The 26473-nt window shown below is 40.6% G+C and overlaps 1 protein-coding gene across 3 annotated transcripts in view; it reads right to left on the bottom strand.

Annotated features, from left to right (window-relative positions):
• Nucleotides 1-8571: 8571 nt before the first annotated feature.
• Nucleotides 8572-26473, bottom strand: part of IARS1 (isoleucyl-tRNA synthetase 1) — a 130144-nt gene continuing 112242 nt past the window's right edge. For all 3 annotated transcript variants that reach the window (XM_066618229.1, XM_066618230.1, XM_066618231.1), the window contains 4 exons: nucleotides 24775-24900; nucleotides 19181-19321; nucleotides 16962-17114; nucleotides 8572-9173 (listed from right to left, as the gene is read on the bottom strand). In XM_066618229.1, coding sequence (XP_066474326.1) covers nucleotides 9091-9173; nucleotides 16962-17114; nucleotides 19181-19321; nucleotides 24775-24900 — 503 coding nt within the window. In that variant the 3' untranslated portion in view covers nucleotides 8572-9090. The remainder of the gene's footprint in view (nucleotides 9174-16961; nucleotides 17115-19180; nucleotides 19322-24774; nucleotides 24901-26473) is intronic.

The following is a 26473-nucleotide window of genomic DNA, read 5'->3' as shown; positions in this document are numbered from 1 at the left end:
TGTTGACACAATTTCCACCATCACAGATGCTTCTCTTATGACATTCTTTCATGTATTCAATTGACCATTCTGGAACACCTTCTTTTCCCCCATTAGCTCACTCCTATCAATGCCAGCATATTTTGATAGCATCTCCTCCCACTCACAATCACCAACACATACAAAGCACTAGCTATTGTGCAGTCTTAGAGAATTCTTTCTTCCCTCTTCCTCTCCCTTACTTAAAAAAACACTACCCTGAAAAATTATTAAAGCCATAGTATGCAGCAAACAGCTGACTTAACTAAAAATGCTAAGTCAACCTACAAAACTGACATAAGAGGAGAAAATGCAACTAAACATTAATTGCACCAAATGCTGCAGAAAAACAAAGAAGAAAATAAAGTATTGATGACCACTGTGGTGAGCCCCTGTTTGGACATGCAGGACCAGCTGAAGCTATTAGGCTACCTGGAGCAGCCAAATAGCACTTCTGGTCCTCCCAGCCCCCACACCGTTTATTTGGCTCCTACTTCCTTCAATCAAAGCAGGAAATATAGTGCATGCTGAGGTTGCTTCAAGTGCTCTCAACCTTTCCTGCTTTGTTTAAAAAGTCCACATGAAAGAAAATGTGATCTTGCCCCTTGCTCCCAAGACTCCTGAAACTAGCCATGAAATGAACAATGGACTGGGAACAAACCCAGTATTTTCTGTTTAGCTTCAAGCACCCCTGAGGAGGAAGGAGCTAGGTAAGTGGGTCTGATCACTGGAACGCAGCAATCTGGACTCCTGACAGATCTCACATTGCTGGTACCTCAACTGGGCTCCTGTTAGAAGAGGGTGCAAGGTAAGGGAACCAGATCGCCATGTTCCTAGGATCAGAATGCAGTGATCTCATGCCTCCCTCTGTGCAGGCTCTTTCTACAATGCAGGAAATATGGAGCACACTGGAGCCAAAACTGTGCTATTTTGAAGTCCAAAGCCGTCAAAAACCAAAATGGCTACCAACCAAAAATTATGTAGATGGCTATAACTCCAAAATGGTTAGACAGCAACATTTTGTAAAAGAAGCAGCAGCTGCATCTTTGATACCCACTGGCACAATTAACATGCCAGAAAAATACAACCTTTTTGTTGAGCAAAAACTTTGCACACAGAATTGTAATTTGAAATGCATTTTTAATTAGAACATTCACTTTTAAGTGTTTTCTGTCCCAAGAGCTGCATACTACAGCGTTTCTAAAACTGTGGGTCAGGACCCACTAGGTGGGTCATGAGCCAATTTCAGGTGGGTCCCCATTCATTTCAATATTTTATTTTTAATATATTGGACTTGATGCTACCATGGTATGTGACAGCATTTGGGAAAATGTTACAGACCTGTACTTTTAACAAGCTACTATGCATATTCTTTTAACAATGATAGTAAATGGGACTTACTCCTGGGTAAGTGTGGGTAGGACTGCAGCCTAGGATGGTTAAAAAGGGTCCTGCTTGCTGATGTCACTTCCCACATGACATCACTTCCTGTGGGTCCTGACAGATTCTCATTCTAAAAAGTGAGTCCAGGTGCTAAAAGTGTGAGAACCACTGGCATACTGAATTGCATGCAGCGCACAGCTGCCATACAGTGTAAGGATTAGGCTTCTGGATGCCAAAATTGTTTAGAGAAAGTGGTCTGCATGCTGCACAACATTTTAGAGTGTGAAAAAAATGTATTTTGAAAAGTAGCTGTGAACCACTATTTAGGGAAGTGAAAGCAAGATGGTTTCCATACCAAACAGCAGCTTAACAGAAAGATGTATTTCGATATGGTTTTGTTCTGAGTATTTATTGCACCAAAAAGGAATTTCCGTTCTTATCTTCTGCAGGCACCTAGGATCCCTAATTACAATCCTGGGCAGAGAAAGATGGAGATTAATTGCAACCATACTGTACTAAAATGAGACTTTTTCACTAGTTACATAAACATTGTAATTATATTGGTTATGCAAACATTTTTAATGGAGGAGGGAGCGCAAGATAACTGGAGGCGCACCCTCTCCAGTCACAGCACAGCTGGAGATTAAAATTAGCATCAAAGATAGGCTGCTATATTAGAGTGGTTTCCTTATTTATTCAGGATGTTGTCTTTTTTTCCCATTTTCTCTTCCTCTTTTGAAGAAAAAAGTGATTTATAAGTAAAGGCTTCAGGGAAGTTCATGAAAAGTTAGTCCATCATTACACTGCAGTGCACAATTTTTCAAAGGATTTTTGTCAATGTTGTGTGCCAATCTCATCCCAGCCCATATAAATAATGACATAAAAGGCAACAGAGAGATGATTAATATGTTGGTTTTCTTTCTGCTCCACCAGTATGACAAGGCTGTATATATCTAATGCTTCTTGCAAGGCTGAGTATCTTCAACATGACTAAAGTGTTTTGGAACTCAAAGCAAGGGGAATTTTTTTTTTTTAAGCAAGAGAGTATCTAACAAGCTATTACTTCTCCACTTTGTCACAGTGTCTAACCCCCACGAAAGTGAAGGTGGAAAAAACCAATTGTCTCCTCAATGAGTTTCCAATGGGAATTAAATGGCTACCCCAGCATCCAAAACCACACTATGCCCTTGGCTACTGTGAAGGATGGCTCTAGAGAGGTTTCTCTGAATTAACTTCCCTTAAAGCACAACCCAGGGAGGAAGGTGTAGCCTGCACGAATTGGAAGATCAATGCTGAGCAGATCTGGCTCTCAGTTCATTGGCCCAAATTTCCAGACTCTGGTTCAGCATCTCCAGAGAGCTCAAATTATGTAGGGATTCAGAAGTTGGACTTAGACCTGGAAGATCCAGGTTCAGATCCCCACTCAGGCACAATTAACATGTTAAACATGAAGCTTCCTGGATTAATTTAGGCCAGTCTCAATCTCTCAGCCTAACCTACCTCACAGGGGTGTTGTGAGGACAAAAGGACAGGAGGAACTATGTACACTACACTGAGCTGAGCTCCATGGAGGAAGGGCAGTATAAAAATGTGAATGAATGAATGAATGAATGAATGAATGAAATTATCCACGGCTGCTTGGCTTAAGGTGGAAAGGAGAAACAGAGCTGGTTGGTGTCTGTCTACTGATGACAGTGGTAACTGTGGTAAACTTTCCTAGTAGTTTCATATAGAAAGTCAACTTCCTGGTGAACAAGATGAAGCTGGACAAGACAAAACAAAAGCAAATTGAAAACTGTATTGAAATGGGTACAAATAATCTGCTATATCCTGGAGAGAGAGAGAAAAAGGAGTTGCAATGCCACCACATGCTCAGATTATCTTGTCTAGTTTAGAAGCAGAACACAGAACAAAAATTATCTGGTACTGTGAGCTTTAAGAAACTATTTCACCATTGTCATCCTTAAGCTTACTGGGATTTCTGTCTCCCTCTGGACTGGTAGACATTAACTATTATTCACCTCCCACTCATTCAACCAGCCCACCACTAGCTTCCTTAACTAGCCAGGCCGATCAAGGATACAAGAGGCTTGCCTCAAACTTCCAAGGTTTCTGTTTGCATTCTGCCTTAGATCTCTAGATGCCTTAACTGGTAGAGCAGAACCTGCGCCCCATTCCCATCTTCTTTCTTCACCTTACCTCATTCCCCTCCCCCATTATTTGCCAAGATCCATGCCTTTATTTCTTGATCCTTATTCTGACTTCCTATTGGTACAACACAAAACTTATTTTGCTCCTGGCTGCCCTTTCCAAGTTCCGAATGCTCTTCATCAGAAGCAAAGGGCTTGTTCAGCAGAGTTCAGTTCTGCCAGAATGCTGGATACGGTTTACGTTTCAATGATGGGATGCTGTATTATGGTAGCAGTTAAAAAGTGAGCAGGAAAGGTCACAGGATTGCTGCCAGGACTGAGGCTAAAAATGCTTACAACAACAAGGACATCCTAGGTGCTTAAGTTTGATTTCTTTAGGGGTAGGAGAGAGAATCATAGCAGAATGGAAAGAGGCAACAGTGCTGCACGGAAACAGGTACACAACAAACAGCTTTTGAGGGCTGAAAGTGAAGTGAAAGATGACAATCTCAAGGCTGCTCACCTTTAGTCCTAATCTAGGTGAACAGATGGAGGGTGCCTGTGAAAATGGGAAGTAGGATAGGTAGAAAATAAAGGCTTTCCACATTACGGGACAGCGTGTGAGATAAGATCATTCAAGGAATAATTACATCCTCTTTCCTGTGGAAAAAAGAAAACGCAAAAATGGAGGAGGATATAAACATGTTTAAAACAGAAGGAACACGGATGGTTTCTAGTAATTTAATAGCTTTAAGGATGTGACTTTGCAGAAATGTCAAGTAGGATTTACATTTGGGAAGATGAAACCTGGGTTTGTTTGTAATCTTATGTTGTAGAGAGCATCTGTATAACTGGTCATTCAGCCACAAGTATTTATGGGTGAAAGTAAATTTGGAGAAGAGAGACACCTTTGGCTTGCTGAACATGCTCATTCCTAGCACAGCTGGGGAGGATGACCAGAGTCTACATCTCCGCTTGAACAGCAGGCAGAGTTAATTGTGCACACCACAGGAAAAAGGTGGGCACCCAACACTTTAGACCCAGGGTGGTCAAACCCCAGCCTGGAGGCCATTTGCAGTCCTCGGGGTCCCCCAATGTGGCCCACAGGGAGCCCCCAGTCTCCAATGAGCCTCTGGCACATCAGAACCTGTTGGAGCACACGCTGGTCCACAACTGCCAGTCAAAACTGCCAGGCACAAGCTGCGGCTTGAGTTAGAGCAAGGCCTTTTATAGTCTCCATATGTGTTCTGCTTTTCACTATTTTAACCCCCCTCCCCCCATTGCCTCTGAACAACTGATGGTCTCCATATGTTTCAGGCTTGGTCTGTAAGTTTTCCCTGTGGAAGTACTGTGTGAAAAACAGTTCATAGTTCTCATGTGGTTCTACATGCCTGTATTACAGTTCTGATGTGTATTATTAAAAAGCATGGTAAAATTCATTCATATAAGTTCCATCTCAAATGTATTTATTTATGTAAATTTATTCAAATTTGAAATGTAAATTATTCTTTTTTTCCAGCCCAAAACACAGTGACAGAGATGTGGTCCTCCAGCCAAAATGTTTGCCCACTCCTGCTTCAAAGTTTCTCAAATTGTGGGTTGGAACCCACTGGATGGGTCACAAGCCAATTTCAGGTGGGTCTCCATTTCAATGCGCATTTTATTTTTAATATATAAAACTTGTTACTGCCATGGTATGTGAAAGCATTTGGGAAAATGTTATAGATCTGTATTTTAACAGACTACTATGTATATGCTTTTAACAATGATAGTCAAAGGGGCTGCCTTTTGGGTAAGTGTGGTTAAGAGTGCAGCCTTTGGGATGTTTGCTGATCTGTTTAAAAATAATTCTCCAACTGCTTGGGAGGTTAGGAGGATTCTTTATTTTAAATAAATTTTTAAACTTATAGTGATTGAAAACTTAACTAAACTGATTGATTTGATTGTGTTGCACTGGGGTGTTAAAAATTTTCCTGCTTGATGATGTCACTTCCAGCCATGACATCATTTCCAAGTTAATGAGATCACTTCATTCATAATCTTCATTCAGTATGTATTAGTGCAATCTGAAGATATAAACTAATGAGTGACTCTTAGTTGATCTTTAAACTTTAATGGAGACCAAACATTATAGCCCCATTTGTATCTTCCTGGACACCTCATCTATAATACTTAATCATTATACTCTGACTTTCTCAGGTCCATTGACAGGGTTACTATGTCTGGCCCCGAGGCCAGAATACACTGGGTGCAGAATACAATTCGCTGAGAATCTCAAGTAACCTCATTGAAAGTAGCAGGGAGCTGTAAAAGAAAAATCCCTAGTCCAGGGATGTAAAACATATAGGCCCGATGGCTGGATATAACCCAGAAGCTCTTTATCCAGCCACTATTATAAATGGACTCTTCCAGAGCCACCTTTTCAGCAGTGCCATTTCTATTGAGGCTCTGGGAGAGGGAGAATGAAAGAGGGCTCAGAAGGCAAGGAATGCTAAGGCAGAAGAGGCAGACCAAGAGGTGTGAGGAGGGAGATGCTGCCAAGGTGCTGGGAGAGCCCAATTATCACATGGGCCACTTCTACCGAGGAGTCACCTTGTAGACCACATCTCAGCTACTGAGCTGCGAAGTGACGCTGAAAGAGCTCTACCAAAAAATGGGCCCACATGTTAACTGAACTCTCCCAGAGTGGTTACTGGGGGCCAATTTCTGGCATCATGGATGCTAACTTTGGCCTGCTGTATAAAACAAGTTTGACACCCCTGCTTTGACTGCAGTTCTAGGTACTTTCCTGGGAGTAAATACCACTGAACTCAATAGGATTCACTTCTGAGTAGACATGCATAGGATTGCCTATATAGAATGTAGCCTATATAGCCTATATGTAGCCTATATAGAATGTAAGAGCTGTACTGGATCAGGCCAAAAGCCCATCTAGTCCAGCTTCCTGTAGCTCACAGTGTCCTAGCAGATGCCTCATGGAGCACACAAGATAAGATACCTGCATGCTGCATGTTTTTTTTCAGCCACTAGAAGCACACTGAACTTTTTGTCCACTCAGTCATATGCTAATTGGCAGACATTCCATGTACAAACTAAGTAACTGGCTCAGATTTATCTCTATGTTCTGAACAGCACCACAGACACCTTACTGTTCAATTAATGACACTAAGTAGCACCTCAGCAGTGGACGTTTCTCCCAATTTCTATCCACTTCTTGCTCCGTTGACCACTGCAGGAGGCAAGGAGCCCACTCTGAGGGGCCAAGCTTGAGCCTACTAGTTTTCTAAAGTGTTAATGATTTAATAAACGTTGTTCAGCAGATAATCAGCAGAAGAGACACAGGCAGTATCTGATATGAGAGTTTCAGTACTGTATTAAAAGACTTCAACCAAAACTTTTGGTTTCATGTTTCCAATTCAGAAAGCAATGTTTGCTTTCAGAGACATGTTCCTTGAGATTATTTTTTAAAAAATCATTGCAATAAAGTCTTCAGAGAAAAAGTCTGTGGGTACAGTACATAAACAAAACATGGTGTATTTTTTCCTTTGCTGGGCATACCTGTTACTTATCTAGAGAAGCAATCTAGGAAGTCTATTTTGGATGGATTTGGTACTGATTGCAAAATTAAGACGGGTGGATTTGGTCTATTTAAGGTATTCCTTTCTGCAGGGCAGAGTTTGGCATCAAGTAGCAGCAAACGTACTTTCAGTCCGAAAAAGATTTTGTTACGGATTGTCTTTCTCTACTGGTAACCCTGGCATTTCACAATCCAGCAGTTGGTTTCTTTGAAACCAAGCTCAATGTGTAACAATTTTGCCTTATCTTAGTAGCATTTATATAGCAAACACAGCTCTTGGAAATGTAGACTTCAAGTGTTTTCTTCTTAAAAGTCATCATTAAAAGAGTTCTACATCTCATTATTAAAAAAGCTACATTCCATTCTTTATATAGTTTCTGCCAATAAATAATATGAAGTCATAAGCTATACAATCAATTGATTCAAATTCATAAATAGTATACAACCAGAACATACTGGGGTACAAGAAAAGATTTCAGGACAGAGTAAAATACTATTGGATTACTATACTGTTATTATAAAAACATTTCAACTTAACAAGATTACTTACTTATTTCTTGAGTTTGGCATTTCAGGTTCAGAGAAAAATCTAAATCAGTTCATTAAATCACAGACTTAATGAAATAGGACTGATGCTTGTCCACAACAAATTTCCACACAACAGATTTCACTTGCCCTACTAAACACTGGAATCAAGGAAGATTCATGTGTTTTATGCCTGGGTGAACAGCAGAAGAAACATGATACTAAGAATCACTTAAGTTCTTTGATTCTCAGTGTTTAAAAAAAACCATAGAAAAGCAAGCCAATCCTGGCACAATCACTTTATATAAAATAAGTTGCATTTCAAGAATACTGTATAGCAGTGGTTCCCAAACTGGTGGGTTCTGACCCACCAGGGAATGGATGGAGACCATTCCCCCTTAAGGGGAATGGCCAAGAAAAGACTGATGCAAGGAGCCTTTCTGAGCAGCAGGGAGGCCTGCAGAGGGAGCTGCAAACCCCTTGCACTCTCCAATGGGCCACTACCTCAAGTATGTTTAAAAGCCCCTTGATTGTGGCAGTAGTACCATCACTGTAGTGCCATCGCCACCCCCGCCTTGCAAATACTTACATGGTTCTGAATTTCCAAGTAGAAGTTTGGGAACCACTGGTTTATAGCATTCTCAATTCTCTGTGCTTTCCATAAACATTTCGAATTGTTCCAAAGCTGTGTTATTCTTAAAATCATTTTCACGCATCTTAACTTGAGGTGTGTATAAAACCAGCTATTTTGGTTTGTTCCATCTTTCAACCCAAGTAATGGTCATAAATTTGAAAAATACAGCAAAGGAAAACAAACACTAAAAATTCTTTCCAAACCGTTTAGCTACACTCTTGGTTTCCGTAGTCTTCCAGCAATCATCCCTTGGATACGCAATGTGCTGTGTTTTTGTAAATTTACTACTAAACAAAGAAACAGTATTCTGAACAAAGCAATTTATTGTTCAAAATTATAGACATTAGAGAACATTTTTGTCACTACATCCTTCATGAATAGCCTGTCAATACTGCTGAACAAACATTAGGTAAGTCCTCTATCATTCAGAATAAAGCCAACATAACACAGTATGATTGATGCAGGAACAGCGACATTAGAAAAACTAACAGTGGTCTCTCCACAAAATACAGACAGAGAGCAGCATTAACTGAGGTACACTTCCCAATTTCCTCAAGGCAACAAACTGCATAGATCTCTCTGAGTTTTTGAGATTGGGCATTTACTCTGCATAGCTTTTACAACATCTTATAATGAAAATTCACTGTATTTAAAACCTAAAGCAGCATATTACACATGCATTGATAGAAACGTGTTCCACATAGTACTGCTATTGTTCAGACCATCCTATATAATTTTGGATTCTTGGTAAAAGCATCCCACCTGCAAATAAGATTTCTCCATGGAAAAAAGTCTAAATTGCTGCATTCATAAAAATGGAATGCTTAACATTCAGCTGTTGTTGGTGCAACATGAACGTACAGCGTTTTTGTATTTAGAGTCTTCATGGAAATTTCATTTGTTATTTCTGAAAGAGAAGAAGAGATGAATATTATTATGAAGAGATGAATAACTATGATATTCTCATGCATGCCTTTGGGTTTGTTTTAATTGTTGCTATTGTGTTTTATGATGTTTTGGTATCAGTAGTGGTTTTTTTAAAAAATCATGTTGTAAGCCACATTGAGTCACTAAAGTGAAAAAGGAGGAACTGAAATATAGTATTGTATATTCAAATATTAATATATTAATTACACCAGCCTGTGAAATTGAGTCAAGAAAAACCTTTTTCAAAATTTATGGTAGTTTTATACGAATTTGAGCTGCCGATTCTAAAAATGGCATCAGTTTTGCCCTATCATATCTAGTTTTTGAGATATGGCATAACCTTGTTAGTGAATGGTAGAAGCGGCTTCCTCATGAGGAAGACATGGTGTAGCAATAGGCCATATCTCTGGAACTAGACACGATAGGGCAAAACTTATGCCATTTTTGGAATCAGCGCCCCAAATATACCCAGGAATAGGTCAAACTTTTAAGATAGCAAAATGTGTGTTGGACTGTGTTCTTTAAACCCCCAACAATTGCTTTCTTAACACACAGCCCTATGATCTCTGTATGTGTGCACACACAACAACAGCACTCCACTCCCGTATGACATTTAGATTGCACCACCATGCCAATAAACTGTTATTTAGTGCCTTTGCTTTTCTTTTTATCAAATCTGATTTCTAATTACTAGAAACAGTAACGTCATTACATAACCACTCAGATTTAGCTGCATGACTATATCAAGGGCAACAGAATCCAGTTCAGAATGAAAGCAACACATTACGATCATATTCATTACGCAATCCTCAATGGTCCAGCAACAATTGCCAGGAAGCAAGATACAAGAAAAAAATCTAGCATCAAACAACCATGAACAAGAGACAACAAGGGGAGCAGGAGATGTGGGTGTGTGTGAAATGTTTATTCTCACAAAAATGTGATTCACTGCAAAGGTTTACTGAAGAACAGCACCCAGTCTCAAGTATTTGATATAAATACATTATCTACATGAGCACCAAAAGCTTCAGCTTAGCAGAATGGTAATAGCTATGTATAAGAAAAGCAGTACAAAAGTAGTATTACAAATACCACTTTACTGCTGAAGGGTGGTTTTCAGAGACTGCTTATCACTGGGTTCGCAATACCACAATGAAAAAAAAATTATGCACAGCAACCAAAATATGCAAGCTTATTTTCAGATATGTAAGTAGGCTTACATACAAGTATACTAATGAACTTCAACTTCCCCATTCCCCCTCCTCATCCTTTACTGCCCTTCTCTCTACAAGTTACTTAATTATTTCTCTTTTACCTGCTATTTCTTTTATAGCATATTGTGGCAGGAAAACAAAAGCCAAAATCATTGTAAAAAACATTCATAATTTTCCTAACAAAGATAAATTTAGCCAATAGCCACAATATTAAGAAGAGATCCAAATACTCACTATGGAGCTTTCCTTGGAATCTTTCTACAACAGAAGCAATCAAAGCATGACTGAGCTAATTCCTCTTAGAATGCCCTGAGAACATGTCTCCCCTACTTTGCAGCTATCCCTACTAACTTATGCTATGAACTGCATTGTTTTACTTTCTTCTTACAAATCCACCACTGGATGGGGGGAAACAAAGTAGAAGTCTTTCAGTTTAAGCCATTTCTGCCCAACATGGCACATATGCAACAGGGATCAAATGTGTGCACCTGTGGGCTGGGCAGAAATGGGTTAACCTTTACTCATGCTATGTGCAGCAAAGCCAACTGCAAGAAAAGGATGTCACTGCAGTGTGCTCACGGACTGAATAACCTGCACTTTTATGACCTACTTTATCTCAGCCTAGATGTGATCTGCAGACCTGAAATGTTCAGCTCCTGTTATCAAAGTGGGGGGTGGGGGCTTTAATTTTGTACTAGGATTTCCTGAAAAATGACAAGTGAAATTAAATCCTTCATTAAGGGGCCAGGTCAATGCTTCATAGCTAAAGCTCAGCTTGGTTTTTGCAGTGCAAACCAGAAATACTGAAAAACTACAAAAGCAGTCCGAATAAAAAAAGCTGGCAAGACGCTCCCCCATGCACCATGTCAATAATATCAACTGTCTTTCCAATAAGCAGTTCCTTGGGAGTTTTAGTATTTTGCAATCTGCATTATGAAAATGATTTCAATGTTTAGACATGTAAGGGGCTGGCTGTCACAGACAAAAAATAGAACTGAAATGCAGGTAAACACAGAAAGACTCTTCAAACATGTCTATTTTTAGTACCAAAGGCAAAGACTGCACTTAGCTCTGTATGTGTGTGCACAAGGACTGCAGTAAAGAATTATAGATACAAATCATCTGCATTTGTGCATATGTGCACAATTGCTTCACAAAGCAAAGCTAGTTATGCTGAAATTTGTTTCTCCATGCTTTAATGAGTTGCCCTGGGCAAACAAAGCATCTATGACAGATAAATTCCATCATTCCATTTCTTCCCTTATCACAACAGGAGCACAGACAGTATCTATGTGAGAAGCCTACTTATATGTCCAGCTTGCATGCAAGAGGCAGGAAAATAGAATCCTCTAAAACTAGCAGAACTTTCCATATTCGCAAGCCTTCCTACAAACACTGAAGCACAGTTGCTAGGTCAGATAAAAGGGCTTATTGTCCTAGTCCAAGTTTTGCTCAGATCTTCAAAAAGGCCAGTCGAGCCCACCTCTCAGTGCAATTCTAGCAGTTTGTAATTCTTTCCCATCTTTTTAGCACTGGAGGTCTATGGAGCTGCTGCCTTTCTGGAATTTCTGCAGGTTCAGTTGGTTGGAACATCCTCCTTTGCCTTTACATTGATTTGCTAACCTCATGCCAGGAATGAGAGAAAGCTCTGTCCTACTAACAACCCAACCCTATGCATGTCTATTCAGAAGCATGTCTGAGTTCAGTGGGACTTACTTCCAGGCAAGTGTACACAGGATTGCAGTCCTAGTGCAGTTTTGCCTTCAATCAAAATATTTAATCAACAATCATCTTTGCCTCTAGCATTGTGCATCATGCTCGGATGATTAAAAAGTCCCAGCTATAACAGAAATTTTGCCCAACTGGACATTGATCCCTTGACTTGATAAATGTTAGGAAGTCATTCTCCTCTTCATATGTAGATGTTCCTCTCAATACTCCCACACCACAGACTCCTATTAGTTATGCATTAGCTATATTTAATCATACTACAACGCATCTCATGCTAAGAAAGATACTATAGTACATCCAGACCAAATTTTGGAGAGTGGTAATGTTTCCAACTGTGTCATTGTCCCTCAGCTGCTTATAACTCTTTACAAATGAGCAAAAAACCTCAGAATTTACCAATGGAACCTATTGGCTTGAAATCCATATACTGCCCTTTTTTCCTTGGTTTGGGGCAATGCAAATTTCATGATGTTTAGATAGTTTTCTTTAATGGCAACTGCAACTGTGGAAATCTAAAACTATCCAACTTTAAATTGTTAGCACAAAAATTATAATGTTATAGAGAATTTACCAAAGGGGGTGATGTTTTGCATGATCAGTAATAATTCAGGCAGGACACAGAAGTCCATACAAAGCTAGCCCACTGATATAAGTGTAATTTGGCCTGCTGATATAATTAAGTTGGCCTGCTGATATAAGTGTAATGCTCCAGAGCAAGGGCCCACAATTTTTTGACTCAGCTTACTTATCAATCAGTTTTCAGTTGACAATAATCTCGCTACTCCCTATATACCTTCTAGAATCTAGAATTCTTCTAGAATCTATGAAATGCAAAAAACTTGGGGGTATGGGGCAGGGTCAGTCTCATTTCATGCTGGACTTCATAGCAGCATGACTCTTAGTGGTTCAACCATTTCCAATATCTAGAGCAAATGTTCATACATGGCAGGCAGGGCTGGTCCTCCATGCTTGGCACCAAGTGAAATGCCACTCCCTGCTCCAAATTATCTGTGGAGGTGTACAAAGTCAGAAGGGGCATTTCTCATTTCTTCCTTGACAGCCAGGAGAGGGGGAAAGCAGAAGTTAGCAGAGGCAAAATGTATTGTTGCTACCAGAGACTGCCTTTTCAGACAACTACTAAAAATGTTCACTTCTTATTTTTGAAACTACTCTCCTAAATATCAGTGGTATAAATTTCTACTGAGCAGATCATGGTTCACTACAACATGTTATTTTAAAAATCTCTTTAATAAATTATTCAAGCAAAAAAATTCAGAATAAGTACACATAGGAGTGTCTTGCCTATGTATATGATTGATCAAACTGGACTGATGGTCCCACATTCGGTCAAGTGACATGGTTTTTAACAATAGGTCTTACCATTATGCAATGATGCTTAGAGATTTTTAAAATAAATGTAACACTAAAAAAGCAATTCACTTTTTCTGAAAGATGTATTTTCAGCAGTCAATTTTGTCCGTTTTTTTAACCAAACCAGTCATTTCACTGAGATAATTGCATCCACATAGAACATTTGCTGTGATGAACTTTTTCTCGCCCTGTAACCTTGACAAAAGCTGAAAATAAATTTAAGCTTTATGTTTATTTTTAAGCTCCATGTAAATTTAAGCTCTATGTTTAACTTTTACGATGCTGAACCATTTTCTCAAGCCATCAAGATTTCAAGTATTGCCTCAACCTCCAATTACATAAGCTACTTTATTTTGTTCTTCAGGACTTCATCAGCATACACTTTGAGAAAAGTCTCCATAATACTAGTAAAGTTGATCAAGTTGTGTGAGATTTTCATACAATACACTAGTTGTCCCTATTGCATACTGAATAATGCAATAATATAAAGATTTATATCTTGCCTTTCCAGAGTTCATGGTGCCTAACAAGTTCATATTCAATAAAACCCACTCATAAAACACATAAGACACCATGTCAGCTTCAGCTACTAGCAATGTCAGCTACAAAAACCTAAGATAGCGAAAGTAGCATTAAAATCAAGACACCACCATCAGCAATAAAACAACTCACCCCTACCCATACTACAACGCTAGCTGAAATAAAAATGTCTAGCTCAAGATGGAACACCTCTAATACCTCTAATGAGGGGTCTGTTTTTAAACTATAGAGGAGTTCCATGGCTGCAGTGATACCACGGAAAAGACCTGCTTTTTGCCACCATCCCTATAACCTGTTAATTGTGGCACCCGAAGCAGAGCTCCCTCAGACAACCTTAGAGAATTGACTGGAACATATGGGAGCAGATGGTTCATGGGGCACTCTGATTCATTAGAAAAGGTATTGAGAACAAAACAGCTAATATTATAATGCCATTGTACAAATCGATGGTAAGGCCACACCTGGAGTATTGCGTCCAGTTCTGGTCGCCACATCTCAAAAAGGACATAGTAGAAATGGAAAAGGTGCAAAAGAGAGCGACTAACATGATTACTGGGTTGGGGCACCTTCCTTATGAGGAAAGGCTATGGCGTTTGGGCCTCTTCAACCTAGAAAAGAGACGCCTCAGGGGGGACATGATTGAGACATACAAAATTATGCATGGGAAGGATAAAGTGGATAGAGAGATGCTCTTTACACTCTCACATAACACCAGAACCAGGGGACATCCACTAAAATTGAGTGTTGAGAGAGTTAGGACAGACAAAAAAAAATATTTCTTTACTCAGCGTGTGGTTGGTCTGTGGAACTCCTTGCCACAGGATGTGGTGATGGCATCTGGCCTGGAAGCCTTTAAAAGGGGATTGGACAAGTTTCTGGAGGAAAAATCCATTACAGGTTACAAGCCATGATGTGTATGTGCAACCTCCTGATTTTAGAAATGGGCTATGTCAGAATGCCAATGCAAGGGAGGGCACCAGGATGCAGGTCTCTTTATCTGGTGTGCTTCCTGGCGCATTTGGTGGGCCACTGTGAGATACAATAAGCTGGACTAGATGGGCCTATGGCCTGAACCAGTGGGACTGTTCTTATGTTCTTATTCCTGCGTTGGCTCGGTCATGTTATGAGAATGGATGACGGCCAGATCCCAAAGGATTTCCTCTATGGAGAACTCGTGCAAGGAAACCGCCCTACAGGTAGACCACAGCTGCGATACAAGGACGTCTGCAAGAGGGATCTGAAGGCCTTAGGAGTGGACCTCAACAGGTGGGAAACCCTGACCTCTGAGCAGCCCGCTTGGAGGCAGACTGTGCAGCATGGCCTTTCCCAGTTTGAAGAGACACTTGGCCAACAGTCTGAGGCAAAGAGGCAAAGAAGGAAGGTCCATAGCCAGGGAGACAGACCAGGGACAGACTGCACTTGCTCCCAGTGTGGAAGGGATTGTCACTCCCGAATCAGCCTTTTCAGCCACACTAGACGCTGTTCCAGAACCACCATTCAGAGCGCGATACCATCGTCTTTCGAGACTGAAGGTTGCAAACAACATTCCAGGCCATAAGGAGTTTTAAACCACCTTGAATTTGGCCCAGAAATGAATTGGCAGCCAAGGAAGTTGCAGGACCAGTGAACTAACATAGTCAACCTGCCCAGCCCTAGCAACCACATAAGGCGCTGCATTCTGCACTAGCTGAAGTTTCTGAATCATCTTCAAGGGTACACTGCATTACAGTAATGTAACTGGGATGTCATCAAGGCATGAACAACCATGGCCAGGTCTGACTGGGGTACGGTTGCAGCTGGTGCCTAGCAAAAGCTGGGGAAAAGCCCCCCTCACCATAGACACCACCTGTCAATCCAAGAGTAGCTATGGATCCAGAAGAACTCCCAGACTATTCACCTGTTCTTGCAGAAAAAGTGTAACCCATTCAGGTCAATGGTTCAGCACCTGCCTCCTGAATTTCCAGACCAGGAGAACCTCTGTTTTGTCTAGATTAAAATTTCAGCCTATTAACCCTCATCCAGTTCCAACCACATCCAGACAACACTCCAGGACCTTGATAACCAGAATTCAATAGAAAAGAGAGATAGAGCTGAGTGCTAAATGTTAATAGCCTACAGATGACACCCACTCCAAATCCCAGATGACCTCTCCCAGCAGTTTCATGTAAATATTAAACAGCAAGGGAAGCAAAGGGAGCTATTTTGAAATTAAGACTCAACTTGTCATCATCACTATTCTGATTGCTTTTTAATGACCTTGATCTACTGCTCTAGTGCATAGCGGTGATGTATTGTTATTAAGAATATGTATATAGCTTGACAGGCCTAGAGCCAAGGATTTTAGCATTACTTGCTTGCTAACTCTGTTACCTTTGTAAATTTGATTCTCTTCTTCTTGAAACACTTTACACATGTCTTTGCTTAACTGCTAGTAGTCTAATTTTCCAGATTCAGTCTCAAATCTAGCTTTCTAGTTTCAATTTTTAGACTATCCTTTAAAATAGCCACAAATCACATTGTTTTCCATTACAAGAACATTTGATGTGAATTTGAAATTTGGTATTAAAATTCCCAATGAAGGAATTGAAGAAAATAAGCCAGTGTACCTGTCATCAGCCAATAACTCTTTCCAGTCTCACATCAATCTATTTAAACCATGTGGAGACCTGAAGTTTAGTCAACCTCACAGCTGTCCAAATATTGAAGTCAGACTTACTGGTATTTTTCTTTTTAAGCAACGTAAGTGTTTAATATGACTGATACTTTGACAAGTCAGATCAAACATCAAATCAATAAGCCCTGATTTTACAAAAAGTATCCAAGATTTTTTTTTTTTTTTAAAGCTAGAAAAAAAATTAACACGGTTAACCTCTGCAATTTGGGCCACAAGAAGTGGCAACCTGTATGTTTACCTTCTGTTAGCGCTTCATCCAAGAACAATTTTAGCCTCCTGTTTCGGAGTCCAAACACCTTTCCTGTTTCATGAAGAAGACCTTGATATGTTAACCCATTCTGACCAACAGGGTTTTCCAGAAGAAGAGTTCCCACTACTCCATTCAGACACTCTGCAGAAAACAAGAGACAATGCTTAGAAGGGGAAAGGAAACATTTTTCAACGTGGCTCTCACAAGTAGAGGTAAGCAGCACAATTCTGAGCTGCTGTTGCGCCAGGACTGCTGTGGTGCCAAAACGGCTGCCGCAACATCCTGTGTGCAACAGGGCAGCCGCTGCCGGCTCCTTGGGGGAAGAAGACTTTCATCCCCTTCCACAGGTAACCCTTGGGCTGCTGTAGAATCAAGAGCCTCCATATCAGGCCTGTGGCCCAACGCAGAGGCTCTGGATACAGTGGAGTGGAGCGGAGCATTCTGCCCTGGTCCCTCCCCCGGCACACCTCCTCCCCACCCTCTCCTCACCCCACGCCCCAGAACAACTCCTCCCTAGCTCGCCCCACACACCTCTCCGCTGACTGGCAGTTTGGGAAACCGTCAGGTGGCAGAGGACTGGCTTTCCATCGGTGCTAGGCTAGCTCTTGTGCTCTGGGAGTACTAGGAGCACAAACGTGCATTACGGCACATTTGCGACAGTACATGCCAGTAGTAAACCAGCATGCACTGTTTAGGATTGGGTCCTTAATCCCTCCAAAAATCCCATGCCTGGATCAGTAACTATTAAAACAATAACAAAATATTATACATTAATTGCCTGTATTTTTCTCTTAAGACTAGATTGCAGGACACGCAAACCTTTGCAAAGAATAATTTATAAAACAAATTTTATATCATTTGCACTAATTTGATAACGGTTCGAAACAAGTAACCTGTGGTCAAACGCCACAAGATTGTCATGTAGCACTTTTCTTTTCCTTGTATTCTAGACATGGTTGCTGCAAAATCCAAAACACCTCTCCTTCTGGACATCCTTAAGGTGAGTCTACCGTTATCAACTGCATCCCTGCTTATAGATGCCCACCTCCTTTTCAATTCTACAAAGTTGCAAGAATCACATTTTGACATGCTACTGCCCTTCCAATATCGCTTCTGACCAACCCCTGTGGTACTTATCTTTGTTTTAAAAACAGTAAGTATTCTTATACAAAAAAGAAATTCTTAAAGCAGTTCACAAAGCAAAAGGAATAAGATGATGGTTTCTTGTTCCAAAGGAGCTCACAATCTAAAAGACACCAAGGGACAAAAGCTACTAGAAAAAGCACTATGCTGTGATAAACAGGGACAAGTGTTCGCCCTGTTAAAAACAAGAGTCCACCTCCTTATTTATTTATTTATCCATCCATCTTGCCTTTCCTATGCCACAGCAAACACTCAAGGTGGCTTACAATTAAAGACTAAAAATACACAATATGTAAAACAATAAATAAAATCATAAGGGCAACAACAAACTGGAGGAGGGCAACTACTTATAACCAAAGCACTGCTATAGAGACACAGGGAACAAACGACAGATCACCCAAATGCAAGATGGAACAAAAATGTTTTGAGTCCTTGCTGAAAGACCACGAGGGACATGGAAGTTCTTACTTTCCCTGGTAGGAAATTCCATAGTTGTGGAACCACTTACAGAGAAGGCTCACCCCTGTGGTGCCATTCCTCTATCTTTGGATCAAGGTGGCACTTGAAGGAGAGCCCCCTCTGATGACCAAAGAGAGTGGGCTGGAATTTATGGGAGAAGGTGATCCTTCAGATAACCTGGACCCTAACTGCGAAGGGCTTTAAAGGCCAATGCCAGCAACTTGAATTGGCCCTGGAAACAAATGGGCAGCCAGTGCAGTCACTGAAGAAGCTGTCCAACGAACAGCCTAACTCCAGTAATCACCTGGGCTGCTGCCTTCTGGGCCCCGTAAGTGAGGGTCATTCAATTTCTCTAAATATAAAAAATATGCACAAGAGAAATGTCGGCAAATCCTGTTGTGCATGGCATGCATGACTGCTGGAGGGGAGAGGAGATGCATACATTTATAACATTGTGATGGTGGAACACATGGAAACATAGCAACTAGAATCAGGAAACAATGATCAGGGCAGACACTTGGTTTACAGATTTCAAGGAAAAGACAAAGTTTAAAAAAAATCAAAAATGTCATCTAATGTCAGATCAGGTATCCTACACTGAGTACCTTGTGGCTTTGCATTCACCAGCTGCAAATTAATATACTGACAGAGGAAGCCATCAGGGCTGTTGGAAGCTGGAGCCAACCCCGAAGTTACATGGAGAGTCTTGCCACTGAATCTCAGCAAGTCTGTTTGGTTTTTCAATTCTGAAAAGAGATGAAACAAGCCAGGCTGTTATAGTCAAATATGGAACACTTTCATAGTCGTCTAACTATACTGAGCTAATGCTTATATTCAAGAGATTTTGCTTTTTAGGATACAGGCTTTTTAGGTGAAGATAATTATCTTCACACTGAGAACATATGCTGTGATAATCTGTATTGTTCCAACTCACAAAATTCAGCTGCTATGGAAGTTGACATTTGTAGTTTCACCTGCATGGTTGGAGGAAATGAAAACTTTAAAAAAATCCATTGGCTATTTGATCAGAACAACCACCAGGCAGGCCCTGACCTCAGGGTAAGACCAAAACTTTCTGACAACTGAGGTGATAGGCCAAAATGCTGCCCTCCTTACTAAATGATGCAACAGCCACTGCTCCTCCCTTTCTCCAATGTTCTAGCTCGCTCTCCATATATCTTTGCCCTCTCTGCCTCCCTCTTCCTTTTCCAATCTGGGAAGTGGATGGAGGAGGAAAAGGCAAATAAGCAGACAAAGATGGGTGGCCCCCACCAATCTGCTGCCTGAAGTGATTGCTTCAGTTGGCCTCATGGATGGGTCAGCCCTGTCTGACCTCCAGGGCCATTCTTCTCTTACTAAGTCAGCAAGACTGTGCAGCTTTTCCATGATTCAATCCCATCCCACTAGTACTATCTGTACACACACGGTATGGCTGCCCCTTCTGGGGGATCAGGCAATATCAGCATGAGAAATTAGCAAGTCATCCACCCAGCCCATATGGTTTCTTTTCTCCAGATATTAGGAATGTGTCACTGAAAAAGCCACAACAATCCATGCTGCCCCAACAACAATGGGTCCTTGGTCAATAGCCAGTCACCCAGCAAACAGGAAAGACACAGTCCAGATGAATACCCTTTCCAGACAGAAGAGAAAGGATACTCTATTTCTTCATTATGTTTATGCAGAATAGGAACACAGAGATGAAGCTTAAATGCAAGCAGGCTTGAAAAAATTTGCTGACCAAAGAGAGATGGAAATGAAAACAGTATAGAACAATTTTAGAACACTTATGTAGAACTCTTATGTTCACACATATTTGGTGTTTTTTTTCAGTGTAGAGCCTGCCCTATAGCCAGTCGCTTGCTTTCAAACTAATCTGTCATACAAGGTTGTTTCAAAGACAAAAATCTGAGGGAAAACCCCCCATATACTGCCCTGAGCTCCTTGGAAGAAAGGAAGGATAAATATGTATATTTTTAAAAGCTAAATGTATTTGTCCAAAGACTTTCCTGATTACTTTGTCTTTATTTCAAAAATGATATTCAACATATCAACAAATATGATACCTTAAAGGAAAATATGAAGACTGTGCACAATAAACAATATGTACATTAATTGCATTAAACAAGTATAAAATTTGATTCAATCAGAAGGCTTTAATTGTTTCTTTCCCAAGAGGTTGGAAGTCTGAAAACACAGGGAACCAAGTTTATTCATTGTCACATGGAAGATGCAATCTGAACTTTTTAGGATGGGCAATGACAGTGAATGATACCAGTACTCAAAAAAGTCCTACACTTTCCACCCTCTCTCAGACCTTCAAGTCTAGTTTTGCATTTCAGCCAACACTCTTGTGAAACATTTGGGGAAGGATGAATTAGTGAGATCTGAAGTCACATCACAAAACCTCAAAAATAAACTGGCTTCATACATATTTAATAATTTCAAACTATGCTTTTTTTAAGCAAACACGCATGCTTTGGAACAATAGGGCAAGTGCAAATGTTACAGAAATGTATTTAATACTTGTATGGCATTTTAACGGCAGCAAAAATTCTTCAACTACATTTTAAAATGGAAAAAAGTCTCCACAATCCAAGAAATGTAAATATTCTGTCTCTTGTTCTAGTAAAATGAGGCTATAATAGGAAGCTAAATAATGTAGAACTTTAATTCAGTGAACTTCAGTAAAGAGAATATGGTTTAATATCAACTTAAAATACTGAGTGGACCAGAGGTAGGCTTTCCCAGTGACCTCCATCACCAAGTGATGATACAGCAAATTTAGCTTTACTGCTTTGTGCTCAAATGAGCATATGGCTAAAGTAAGGTTTTCTTTTGGTTTCTGTTTTTTAATTTCAAAAGCAAATGGCACAATACATCTTAATAAAATAAAGGGAACAATTCAAGAATGTATAGGCAGACAAGAAATTGCTTTAATTAGCACAGGAAAAACAAAAAGATTCTCAGTTATTCTACACATAAATACTGTATATGCAGGTTTCTCTTCCAAGATTAGAACAGTAACTTAAATAGCAGGGAAAAAAAGTTAAATAATTCTTTTTAACTGGCAGTTTTCCTAAGCTCTGCATGTGCAATACACTGATTGCCAGCATTCCCATACATAGTGAGATTTAGTTTTCCACATTATAGCAAAAGCCAAACAAGTTGATAGATATTTGCACAGTCAATTATACTGTATATCGATTCTTTGCCACATTAACAAAATACAACTAGATTTTACTTTCTCTGTGAATTAGCTTTGCTTCCCTGCAGTGGTACTGTCACACAATTAGCTCTTAATGTCATTGTTGCTAGGAAAACATTCAGTCCAAAGAAAAAAAATGGTGCGAATTTTCAGCCAGTTAGGTTTAAGAAGAGAATGGAGCATTGCTGCCATCACCATTTTAATTTTAGAAATGTTGGGCAGGGACTAATTGGATATGTGTGAGAGAGGTGCATTCTCTCAGCAGTACCTCTCTGAAACAAACACAAGAATAAAAAACAAACCCTGCCACTGCCAAAAGGGATATACTGGTGAGACCCCTTTAGGTTTCAACAACCATGGTAAAGTCACCAAACTTCTTCACATAAATGAGATGGCCAGTGAGCATCCAAAAAGCTTCTGCACCATGTTACAAAATCGTGTGCTTGTTAGCTATAATCAATATAGTGTCGACCCAATGTGCGGCGGCAGTGAAGAAGGCCAATTCTATGCTTGGGATCATTAGGAAGGGTATTGAGAACAAAACGGCTAGTATTATAATGCCATTGTACAAATCGATGGTAAGGCCACACCTGGAGTATTGTGTCCAGTTCTGGTCGCCGCATCTCAAAAAAGACATAGTGGAAATGGAAAAGGTGCAAAAGAGAGCGACTAAGATGATTACGGGGCTGGGGCACCTTACTTATGACGAAAGGCTACGGCTACGGAGAGCGACTAAGATGATTACGGCGTTTCGTCACCTTACTTATGACGAAAGGCTTCAGCCTAGAAAAGAGACGCCTGAGGGGGGACATGATTGAGACATACAAAATTATGCAGGGAATGGACAGAGTGGATAGGGAGATGCTCTTTACACTCTCACATAATACCAGAACCAGGGGACATCCACTAAAATTGAGTGTTGGGCGGGTTAGGACAGACAAAAGAAAATATTTCTTTACTCAGCGTGTGGTCGGTCTGTGGAACTCCTTGCCACAGGATGTGGTGCTGGCGTCTGGCCTAGACGCCTTTAAAAGGGGATTGGACAAGTTTCTGGAGGAAAAATCCATTATGGGGTACAAGCCATGATGTGTATGCGCAACCTCCTGATTTTAGAAATGGGTTATGTCAGAATACCAGATGCAAGGGAGGGCACCAGGATGAGGTCTCTTGTTATCTGGTGTGCTCCCTGGGGCATTTGGTGGGCCGCTGTGAGATACAGGAAGCTGGACTAGATGGGCCTATGGCCTGATCCAGTGGGGCTGTTCTTATGTTAATAATAAGTTTTAATGGAGCTGGAACACTTTAGGGAAAGGGTTCCACTTGTTCAAAGACACACAGTGGAAATGTGCCAATACATATTCAACTAAAATAAAAAAGAATCCTTTTAAAACTAGGCTACTAGCAACAAGGAGCTCACAGGACATCCTTAAGGATGATGACCCATCTACGTATTGCCCAGCACAGCTGTAAAGACCAACTTTTCCTAAAATAAGTTAATAAACCTCACATAGCATAATAAAATGCATAACTTTTTTCTTTGCAAACAAGAATTTGTTGATATTTCTACTCCATCAACCACTTTCTTCCTACTGCTGCTGGTAAGTTTTATAGCTTCTGTAGAGTACTACAGGTATGGCCCTCCTTGTGGAGTGTAAGTTCTTTTACTATTTAAGAGAGCACAACAGATCAAAACCTAAGAAGTATATTTTAATAAACTTATTCTCAAGAGACAAGTCTGGAGATTGTCAAACTTTCATAGGACAACATTTCATATGATAAAATAGCAAAAATAATGACTAATGGTTGCTTTAGTTTCTAAACAGCATACATTCCTTTTCTATCAAAGTTGTAAATGATTTCTCACAACTCCTTCATCTGGGTCTATGCAGCCAAATAAGTCATCTAGGGGCACCTCCCTTAGCTTTCTGTTTGAAACAGATCACATTTACATGAGAAGCAACATGTAGCAGGACTTTTCAACACAATGCAGAATTGTTTATAACCACATCTGAGCCATGTATAAACCTCATGTCATAAGGTTAGTAAAAAGCAGGTCTAAGACTAGGCATCCTTCCAAGAAGAGTTTTTTAAAGTTTTGTTTTTTTTAAAGAGACATCTCACATTCTCTAACACACACTAACCAACATTTTTCTGAAACACATACAGGTTGAGTCTTGATATCCCAGAACCAACGTGAATGCCAAAAATCACATTAAACAAAATTCATCTAAAAAACAATGCCTCCTTGCTCAGCGATTTAAAAATAGCCTTGCTTACCTTTGTAATGCAGGACAGAGGCATAAGGCAGAAAATCCATCAGTCTCTCTCCAGGTGCTTAGAAATGCTTCACTCTCAAGTCAGTGACTCCTCCCTTCACCAAGACAGGGGGAGGGAATGCAAAGAGGAGGTGATAATCACTTCCCTTTGCATTCTTTCACGTGTTCAGGGGGAAGGGAGTGGTCACTAGCCTTGGAGTGAAACTATTCTGAGCACCTGGAGAAAGAATGATTGATGGATTGTCTGCCACCTGCTCTGGAATGGAGCCACATTGATGGATTGTCTGCCACCTGCTCAGATAGAATGTCTGCCACATTACTGAGGCTATTGTTAAACAACTTTTCCCCTCTAATTTAAAGGGCCCTTCTTAGCATGATGAGATAAATCTGCAGGTAAAAAATCCTTGGATAATAAGGTTATACCTGTATTTTCTTCTGCACACATCCATATACATTTGGGGCCTCTTTATCTGTGAGTTTGGCACCCACTGTTTGACTCCATGTGGGTGCTGGACCTGCGTCAGTGGGCCCCACCTCTCAGACCTCTCAGACATAATCAGAAGATGCTTCTGGTCACATCCAGAGGTCCTCTGATGGCCCACCAACTGACTGCATTATCAGTGGATCCAAGAATGGATCCCCTGCAGATACCAAGACCAACCTGTATACATACACCTCTAACAGTGTGTCATTGTTGCTCTCAACTATTACCCACCTGTTTTTTCACTGAAAACAGTAATCTTTGATGTTTCAACACCAAAAATGCATGAGATGGCATTAACCAGTTTGGTGAAGTCTAATTTACTGTCACCCTTAGGATTTTCCAGCAGCATCATTCCATCTGGAGAGGGAAAGGGAGCAACTCCAAATTAGTTTTATTAATACACTATCAAAAATTGTTACAACTATAATGCCAAGTCACTTATGATATAAGTTACCTAACGGCACAATTCTGTTTTTTTTACCTAGCACTAAATCTTCATCTCAGTTGCTTCAGTCCAAAAAAAGGGGAAACAAATCTTCTTTAACTCATGCAAAATCTACAGCCATGGTGTTCCTGCAGTTGCTTTAGAGCCAAACAGATAAGATGCTGACCTACGTTCCTGAAGCTGAAGTTACTTTGAAACTTAATTTTTCCTGGCATAATAGACCAGGATCCAATAATCAATAATGCAAAGTTTCATAGGTTCCAGGAGGCTTTAGACAGATTTTATTTACTTTAACAGCAACTCCCCATGCACAGAAATTGAGGGGACTTTTAAAAGCGGCTTGGGAAATGGCACAGTTGTCAGCTGTTTAAAGGAAAAACCCCACTGGGCATACCAAAACCCCTTCTGTGAGTCTAAGCAGCTTTCTGGATCTTGGCCATAATGCTTTAAAAATAACTCAACTTGAAACATTTAAAAGTCTCAAGTGAGGCAGACCCATTATTTATCAAGCCCAAAATGTGTTGGGAGACAGTTATGGATGCTGGCTGTTTGCACATCCTGCAATGAACGGCAAAGATCAACAGTGTGCTGAGCAATGTTTCCTGTTTGTGAAATGTATTTTTAGTAAATATGCAAAATAGGAAACAAACATTACCCAATAAGGGCTGGGAGGGGGTGGAACCAGTGGAGGAATCCAGCGACTTAGATGGCATAGACTCAAGTAGCCCCATTATGAGGGCTGGGACTTTACTCAGTAAAGGGACATCCCCTTCCCCACCCCCCAAAGTGACCTCCGGTGGCTTCCCTGGCACTGCTGTAACCTGCAGCTCCGGTAGCATAGTTGAGCTGCCCAACTGGTTGAGCACATCTGGTAATCAAACTGGCTGTGGGCTAACACAAAGACTTTTCCATAGTTATGTTCCTGTTATGAAAGCCCAGAGGCATCCAGTGGTCTGCTGTGAGATACAGGAGCTGGTCTAGATGGGCCCTTGGCCTGATCTAGTAAGGCTCTTCTTGTAGCTGTAGCAATGGTGGTTAGCAACTTTACAAGCAATATAAAATAGCTACTACAAAGTATTCCCCAGCATGGTATGCAGAGTATATGTCCCTCAAACTGTGGTGATGGATTAAAAAGAAAGACATTTGAGGTATTTTAATGCATATGCCAACTGTTTATGCTAAATACTGGCACCAAAGACAAATCTGGCATTTTTAGAAGAGTTAAGAACTATGGGACTATTCAAAACAGGCAAAAAATACCCACTAGTTATATATGTTACATGTTGGCAACCTTCAGTCTCGAAAGACTATGGTATCGCGCTCTGAAAGGTGGTTCTGGAACAGCGTCTAGTGTGGCTGAAAAGGCCGATTCGGGAGTGACAGTCCCTTCCACACCGGGAGCAAGTGTAGTCTGTCCCTGGTCTGTCTCCCTGGCTATGGGCCTTCCTTCTTTGCCTCTTTGCCTCAGTCTGTTGGCCAAGTGTC

This window comes from Tiliqua scincoides, chromosome 2, assembly GCF_035046505.1.
Source record: "Tiliqua scincoides isolate rTilSci1 chromosome 2, rTilSci1.hap2, whole genome shotgun sequence".
In the NCBI taxonomy this organism is placed as follows: Eukaryota; Metazoa; Chordata; class Lepidosauria; order Squamata; family Scincidae; genus Tiliqua; species Tiliqua scincoides.
The sequence above is the reverse complement of the archived record's forward strand: the minus strand, read 5'-3'. Positions and strand labels throughout refer to the sequence as shown.